This window comes from Sabethes cyaneus, chromosome 1 (genome assembly GCF_943734655.1).
Source record: "Sabethes cyaneus chromosome 1, idSabCyanKW18_F2, whole genome shotgun sequence".
Lineage (NCBI taxonomy): Eukaryota > Metazoa > Arthropoda > Insecta > Diptera > Culicidae > Sabethes > Sabethes cyaneus.
Genome location: NC_071353.1, coordinates 158,592,842 through 158,601,717, shown reverse-complemented (window position 1 = coordinate 158,601,717; position 8,876 = coordinate 158,592,842). Strand labels below are relative to the sequence as shown.

Here is an 8,876-nt window from a genome sequence, read left to right as displayed (position 1 = left end):
GAAATTCTGTAGAATATAAAAATTGTTGGCCTCAATCTTTCAGCCCCTTTTCCTACTTTTGAGACTTTCTAGATGATATGCATGCGAGACTTGTCCCTGTGATGAGAAATTATATATATTTTGTGTAGAATCGAAGGAACCAAACCGATATATTTTGTGTTGCGGTTTGTCATCCCTGGCAGTTTTTCCTTAAGGTTTTTGGTCTACTGTTGATGTTGTCCCGGTACGGTGGAATCGTTTCAGAGCCGGAACCTTGAAACAAATAATACTCGCCCGTAAGGAGAGGGTCTCATAGCTGGGCAAAGCGAACAAGGTGGGTGGTCTCTCATTGAGAGTGGCGCTTAAGCCACCCGCTGATTGCAGAATCAAGCTCTGGTCCCAACCGTCCCGTGTTACAATCTGGACTTGGAACTATTTCTACGCCTGATCGGATGCTCTGGTAGAGAGTATGTCCATCTCTGAACGTCCTCCCAACACACGTCCTGCAGCGCAATCAGCAGAGAAAGGTCGCCTCAATTTACATGCAGCTTTTTTTTAACGAGTGGGGAAATCTGCTCAGCAACCTAGAAGATACGGTACTATCAGACACCTGAGAAGACAACTCAGGGAGTGGGGTTTGGTATCCCGACCTCCCTAATGGGGCGTGAGGATCTAGACCCACTAAAACCATACTAGAGTCCCCAGCCTCAATCCCCCCTGGCACCACCTTATCGGTATTACTTCAGGGAGGGGCTTTTGTGCTTAACGCACCCTCTTAGATAACTACTGGACTATGGTATTTACGTTATTTACTCGCCGTTGATCGGCTCTCCAGAGGTTTTGTAGCTCATGTACAATCTGGGTAGCAGCCGCATTGACCGCTTCCCAGACGTCCGAGCTAGAACACATCCTTTGGACTAAGTTGTCCGGAGTAGTGTCCTGTCCGCTCACTGCCTGCATGTTGCTTCTCGTGCCCACAAAACGAGGGCATATAAAGAAACCATGTTCTGCGATTTCTTCTACATCCATGCATTCGGGACACACGGGGGACTCCGCATGCCCGACTAGTGCAGATGTCTAAAACAACCATGCCCTGACAGAATCTGTGTCAGGTGGAAGTTGACTTCGCCGTGGCGCCTGTCGACCCACCCGGATAGTTCCGGAATAAGTCGGTGTGTCCACCGGCCCTTTGTGGAATCAGACCATTCCCGCTGATCTTGTGGCACTCTGCATGCCTCTAGTTCCACGTTGGTTGAAGCACTCAACGTCCTCACTGATGATGATGCCAATAGGCATCATACCCGCTAAGACGCAGATTGCGTCATATGAAACTGTGCGATACGCACTCGCCACTCTCAAGCACATAAGATGATAGGTACTTTCCAGCTTGCCTAGGTAGCTTTTGGTTCCTAACGCCGATGACCACACCGGTTCGCCCTACCTAAGTATGGATTGGACCACGTTGGATAATAACCTTCCCTGGCTGCCATATACCGAAGAGATATTAGACATCATAAGAGACAATGCCGAAATAGGTGTGGAAGCCTTCTTGCAGGCATAGTCGACGTGACTCCCAGGTGTTTTAAGGGCCTTACTTACTTACTTATGTGTCCATGTCCGCCGGTCCGGCAGAACAAAGGGATGAAATTAGAGATCTCCACTGCTGACGGTTACCCGCCATGGCTTTTACCTGTCGCCAGGACAGGTTCTCGTCTACAGCCCGGATGTCGTTGGCTAAGCTCGGTCGCCATGAGCCTCTGGGTCTGCCCCTTCTACTCTGTCCTTGTGGATTCCAGTCGAGTGCTTCTCTGCAAACCTCGTTCGCTCCTTTCCTCAAGGTGTGTCCGATCCACTTCCACCTACGTTCACGAATTTCTGTGGCTATCGGCCGTTGATGACACCGACGATGGAGTTCCTCATTGGATATCCTGTTATCAGGCCACCAGGCACGAATGATGTATCGCAGGCACCGGTTAATGAATACCTGCAGTTTTTGCGTTGTCTCTGCTGAGACGCACCACGTTTCGTAGGCATACAGCAGTACGGATTTAACGTTTGATTTAAAGATTCGGACTTTCGAACGTAGAATGACCTGGTTTGAGCACCAAATGTTTTGCAGACCTGCAAAGGCACCCCTGGCCTTCCTGATCCGTGTGGCTATATCAGTCTTGGTACCACCATCGGGCGTTGTTTGGCTACCAAGATATTGAAAGACGGCTACCTGCTCAACTTGTTGTCCCGCTACTGTAAAGTTGGTGGAATTGTCAGTGTTCACTACCATAGACTTAGTTTTCGCTACATTGACTGTGAGACCTGCTGCCTGGGAGCTCTCGGAGAGGTCGTCTAACTTGCTCTGCATATCGTTTCGGCGTTGTGCGAGCAAGACAATGTCGTCGGCTAGGTCGAGGTCATTTAGCTGCTCCATCGTTAGAGGATTCCAAGGCAATCCTCGATTTGGTCTACTGTCAATTGCTCCAACTAATATCTCATCCATAACGATGAGAAACAGAAGCGGTGATAAAATGCAGCCCTGTCTCACGCCAGCAGTAACCCTTATGGGGTCGGACAAGACGCCGTCGTGCAAAACCTTGCACGAGAACGCCTCGTACTGAGCCTCGATGAGATGGACTAGCTTATCTGGAACTCCTCTACGCCTAAGTGCGCCCCAGATGTTTTCGTGGTTGAGTCGGCCGAACGTTCGAAGTCAACGAACACCAGCAGAAGAGTCCTGGAATTCGTTGATCTTCTCCAATATAATGTGGAGCGTTGTGATATGGTCTACACATGATCGGCCAGCACGGAATCCTGCTTGCTGCCGCCGGAGAGTAGCGTCAATCTTCTCCTGGATCCGGTTGAGGATTACCTTACAGAGTACTTTGAGAGTAATACAGAGCAACGTGATGCCACGCCAGTTACCGCATTCCGTTAGGTCTCCTTTCTTAGGGGCTTTGACCAATATGCCCTGCATCCAGTCCACCGGAAAAGTTGCGGTTTCCCAAATATTGCTGAAAAGCTGATGCATCATCTGGGCTGACAAAGATGGGTCAGCTTTGAGCATTTCGGCTGAAATACGATCTATCCCTGGCGCTCTATTGGATTTCATACTCTTGATGGCTGCTACAATTTCATCCAGCGATGGCACCTCCGAGTTCACGCGATTGATTCGACGAACTGTAGGCGTCACACGCTGCTGGTTTTGTTGGTCTCTGACATTTGAAACTCGGAAGAGTTGTTCAAAATGTTCAGTCCATCGCTTAAGCTGTTCTGTACGGTCAGTCAATAGCTGACCAGCTCTGTCCTTTAGCGGCATCTTTGTATTCATCCTGGCACCATCAAGGCGGCGAGAAATATCGTACAACAAACGGATATCACCATTGGCGGCGGCGGTTTCTCCTTGTTCGGCTAGGGAGTTAGTCAAGGCTTTCCTGTCCCACCTACAAACACGTTTAACAGCCTTCTCCAGTTCAGCGTATCGTTGACGGGCAGCCTGTCTTAGCCGATCTGGTCCGCGCTCGTTCAATACCGGCTTTCGCCTCTCTCCGCTCGTCGATCTTCCTCCAAGTTTCATCCGAAATCTACTCCCTCCGCCAGCTGCCCGCTTTGCCGAGGATTTCATCACTGGTCGTGATGAAGGCGTTCTTGATGCCGGTCCATTGCTCTTCGACGGTTCCACCGGGTGGCAGTTCGGAGGCTCGAGATTCAAATTGTTCGACAAAGGCCCTTTTCACCTCAGGGTTCTCCAATCGTCGAACGTCATAGCGGCACCCAACTTTCTCCTCCCGTTGTTGGCCACGTGCGACGCGCAGACGTATCTCAGCGACAACAAGATGATGGTCGGATGCAATGTCAGCGCTGCGTTTGTTGCGTACATCAAGGCTTCTTCTCCATTTCCGGCTAATGCAGATGTGGTCGATTTGGTTTTCTGTTCGGCCGTCGCAGGAAACCCACGTGACTTTATGTACTGGTCTATGGGGGAAGAGCGATCCACCAATGACCATGTCGTTATTACCACAGAATTCTGTAAACAGCTCTCCGTTTTCGCTCATCTCTCCTAGGCCATGGCGTTAAATGCCCACGTTGTTTGAGCCAATCTTCGCGTTGAAGTCGCCCATCTGAACCACGCTGTTCAGCTGGCTGTAAAAACTCTCTTTCTCCTGCAGGTCGGCAGCATCTGTTGGCGCATAGCACTGGATTGCCGTAAGGTCCTAACCCGTGTTCTGAATCTGGCAACAATTGCCCAGCTCATTTACCGGTTCCCACTTCATCAGGGCCGCATGTGCCCCTGGACTCAGAAGGAATCCAACTCCTCTTTCTCGAGTAGCATTTTCACCTCGTATGCCAGAGTAGAGCAAGACTTGCCCGGATGATGTCCTGTGTTGGCCAGTACCTGGCCAGCGGACCTCGCTCAGCCACAGGATTTCAAGCTTCAGGCGGCTAGGTTCCCTTGCAAGTTGAGCCAGCTTGCCCTGCTGGGCAAGGGTCAGTATATTCCATGTTCTGATTCGTGTCCGTGTTTTGATGCTAAAGGTCGTTGCCAATAATCCAGGGAGATTTCTTCTTTCATTTTCATTAACTTTTTGTGTTCCGGTACAGTAGGCTGTTAACCTCAGGTCCTTATCCCGCTGATGGGGCTGCCATCTTAATGTGGGCGGGAGCCACTGTGCCTCCTTTCCTGTCAGCATACGACAACCGAGGTTGCGTACCCCAGCCGGCACCTCGTGGATGTAGGAATAGGAGTTAATGAACAAAGCTTATGGAATGCACATGTTCACCCTTTGCCAGCGTCCCCAGTTCATTGGTAGGGACCAATGGAGGTAAGGACCGACCAATGGAGCAGTATTTCCGTAAAGTTTGAAGCCGGAACAAAATCGTCAAACTGGAAACCTAAGCTTATAAAGCTCTTTTAAATCTAAAACGCGTTTTGATCAAAAACATTTATTAAAGAATATAATAAATAAATATATCACACTAAGTTCCACTTAGTGACTTTGTGTAAACATTTAAATCACTGTATATAATCATATTTTAAAACCGTCTCATTCGAACTCGCTCCTCGCCCAACTCGTCAATACCTGAAAAATTAAACGCTTAAAGTTCCCTCATCAAGCAACCCTTTTTCCACCCTGTCTACTCACGTTGATATCCGGAAATACCATTCGGACTTTGTCCGTTATCGTTGTCCTCTCCAACAATGGAATTTCCACTAATCTTACGGGGACTCTCGGCGTACCGCCACGTCCCGCTGGGATCACTGTAGTACTTATCGGCTCCATTCTGCCGACCAGCGAGCAAATCCCTATCGAAATCCCACTCCTTACCACGCGTAATCTTACTGATGTTTGCCAGCAGAAACTCCTTATCTTTGGCCTCCATGCAGAGCATCTCCTTCAGCAGCCGTACCTTGGCAATCTGAGCCTTCGATTTCGCACGCAGATAGTAGGCAACGACGGCCATCGCCAACAGCAGTCCGCCAATCATGGCCGGTTTGGTGATGTACATGAATATCTTCCAGAAGATGTGCTCTTCGCGCAGTTTGAGGATTCCCTGCATGAACAGCTGGTACATGTAGGTGTTACCGCGGAAAGGGCCACATTCGCTGCTCACGGGGACTTGGGTCATGATGTACCCGTGGGTGACGATCACGCCGAACAGGGACACGAAAACTAGCACCAGGAAAAGGGTGTGCGTTTGGCTGGAACGCCACAGTTTGTCCGGGATTTTGCAGAAGTAGATTAGACTGAGTTTTTTGACGTAGAAAATGAATAGGAGTTTGCCTACGACGATCAGGCACAGTAGTGGGGAGAATAGGAGTCCAAACCAGAGTAGGGTTTGGTTGTACACAAGGCCTAGACTGTTGTTGGTTAGGCAGAATTCCGGTAGGGAAATGGTTCGGCAGTAGAAGCGATTCAGAGCGTAGCGGGAAGCTTGTAGGGAGGCTAGAAACAGGACGGAGATTATGAAGTCAACAACCACTAGGCGGTAGATCTCCTGGCCAATGCGCGTTTCCCAGCAGGTGTCGTACGAGCGGGTTAACCAGTAGCACATTAAAACGCCGACGATGCACAGCTGGAGCAGGAAGTTGCGCAGTAGATTGATGTTCAGGGCGATGGAGGCTCGGCGGTAGTCCTCTTTTCTACGGGAGGAAATTAATTATTTGAATTTTGTTGGTTTCTTTTGAGAAGAATTACTTACTCGGCGATGAATCGAAAAATGTATTGAAAGGCAAGCATCGTGACGTTGGTGGCGATCGAAACGTACAGCGCCGACCAGGTGCTGAAGTGTTCCGTTTCGCCAAACTGCTGCAGCAGCATCCAGGTTCCGTAGCCGATGGAAGTGATCATCAACAGCACCGTTAGGTGCGCCGTCAGATGAAAGGCCGTGCTTCGTAGTCGGTACCACTTGCCGGACGGTACCGCGGGACGGTTCAATACGGTCAGATGTTCGCGCAGCTCCTGATAGATGCTGGCATGCTTCAGCTGAGCGGCTTTCTCATTCGCTATTCCGAAATCCCACGAGCAGAAGATCTTGTGCGTGAGTACGTTGTGAACGGCTCCGCTGGACTCGATGAAGCTCACCCGGTACGAGCGGGCCATGCTGAGTGAGACGAAGGCAAATGTTGCTAGGTACATTATCATTACGGTCAGAAAGTACGCGTGGGGAAGACTGTATTCAGAGGTGCCCGGCAGCAGCGTGAAGGAGGAATTGGTGTAGAAACCGTAGAACATAATCGATTCCGTTAGATAACCCTGAAATGAGGGAAGGTAGAAGGATGAGTTGGAAAGGTTTAACCCACGGGAGGAGAATCTATACAAACCGGAACTTTAAAGCCGTGTTAGCTTGTAATTAATGAAGTTAACGTAAGTTATAAGTTGACAAACAAAAATCGAATCTTTGATTCTTAGACTTACCTCTCCGGTGAACACATCCGTAAACCGAAAATCCCCGCGAACATTCTGCAGCATCTTAGCGGTAGACTCAACAACATCCTGTGACACATTGAGGGGCTTTCCCTCCGAATCGCGCGATGCTTCCTGCAATCCAGCGTACAAAATCTGCGGAAAAGTAACGAACCAAAACACGAACACCACAACAAGCAGATTCAGCACTAGCAGCCAGCGTAGAAACTTAAAATAGGCACTGATCCGACTACCAAAGTGTCCCTCGATTTCCTTCATACTGCCATAGAACAGTTCGAAGTTCGTAATCGCGTGCTTGACGAACTTCATCGAACGACTGAGGTACATTTTCCCGCCGTATTTGCATTTCCTCAGCAGGCCAAACGACTTGGAACGACTGACCGACCGGCGGTTTACCGTGCGGGTCAGATTAGCCCTGATCTGCCGCTTAATCGACAGCGTCTGAGCCATCGATTTGATCGCTTCGATGCGCAGCTGTTCCGACAGTGGATTGTCCTCCATCAGCTGTTCCTTCTGCTCCAGCTCCATCGTGATGTGCTCCACATCGGAAGCGGTGGACGTAATCAGATCGCCATCGATGGAAAGAGCTGAAAATTAAAACAGAAACTCATTTGCATTTGATCAATTCACACTTCTTCGCATCACTGCTAAACCTAATTCCCAGTCTATATAAATCTAACCCTACTTAGAAGAATAACTCACTTTTCTGCAACCGTGACGGCATGAAACGGATCGTTTTATTATACATGTTGCGTTTATTGTTCTTGATACTTTTGCCGAAATTCGCCGACCATCTTCGAAAGCTCTGCGAAAACAAACAGAAAGGCCAGTTAAGTCACAATCCACTTCAGGCAGGCCTATATAAGGAAGTAAATACTTACATCGACAGCCACTCGACTTGCTCTGCCGCAGTCGGCGGCAACGGCACTAGACTCAAACTGACTACCTTGTCGGCTGCGGCTTGCGTACTCCCGTATTCCATCTTCATCGTCGTCATCATTATCATCATCAACATCATCATGCTCTAATACCCCGTCCTCCCGTTGGTGATGCTGTTGCACCTGTTGCAGTACATCATCATCCAGTTCGGCCCCGCCGTTCGCTATCATCGCCGTCGCCTGCTTGTTGTTGTTGTCAACACTACCGTAACAATACTGATGCTGCTGTCGTCGGTGGGCGCCATCGGCCCGCAGCAGAAAGTTGCTGTCGCTGGTGCTCTGAAAATCACTGGACGACGACGATGGCGAACATTTGGTGATATCGGAAAAGGCCAGATTCTGCTGCTGCTGATGCTGCTGTTGCAGCTGCAGTTGGTGCAGTTGCTGGTCGACCACCAGTCGGTTCGATTCAGCTTCCGCTGATGCCACTTCGATGTTGAATACGTCGCTCACCGTTCGACGGTGGTTCCGGGCCATCCTGCGATGGCGATTATCTGTTGGTTTGTTCGAATTGACACTTGGTTTTTAAACTTTCACTTTTTCCGATCGTAACATTTCAGAATTCTTGATAATTAAAACAATTATTGAAAAACTAGTTTGTAATGAATTCACTTCCTTATCGAAGGATGACAAATTTGTTTTGACGTTTATCTATCAGCATAAATTGCTGCATGGCAGCGCTGCCAGGTTTCAATTTTCATGCTCCCAGTTCGCATATTTTCCAAGTCTTTTTCTGATACGTTAACGATTGCTTTCCATTCGTGAACCTATAGTTGAACCCCGTATGTAATTTTCCCACTGTGTAGTAAATATGTTTCATTTTCTAAAAAATCTACAAAATCTGCTAACTTTTAAAATATCCTGGAGAATTTTCATTTCCATTTGCTTGAAATGCAAACAAGCAGCACTGGCAAAACCAACCACAACATTATTTAGTTCCCATTTAACCCTTTAACAGGCTTTAGCTTTTAATAATTGTGAAAAATGTAAACGATGCAATCAAGTTTATATGACGATTTTTCTATGCAAGTTCACTCAAAAG

At 48.6% G+C, this 8,876-nt stretch overlaps 1 protein-coding gene across 1 annotated transcript; it reads right to left on the bottom strand.

Annotated features, from left to right (window-relative positions):
* Positions 1 to 4,947: 4,947 nt before the first annotated feature.
* On the bottom strand, positions 4,948 to 8,418 carry LOC128738898 (transmembrane channel-like protein 5). Its single transcript, XM_053834365.1, has 6 exons — positions 7,778 to 8,418; positions 7,599 to 7,701; positions 6,888 to 7,483; positions 6,172 to 6,725; positions 5,115 to 6,112; positions 4,948 to 5,051 (listed from the first exon to the last, which is right to left on the bottom strand). The coding sequence occupies exons 1-6, from the start codon at positions 8,309 to 8,311 to the stop codon at positions 5,005 to 5,007; spliced, it is 2,832 nt and encodes a 943-aa protein (XP_053690340.1). The 5' UTR covers positions 8,312 to 8,418; the 3' UTR covers positions 4,948 to 5,004.
* Positions 8,419 to 8,876: the final 458 nt, after the last annotated feature.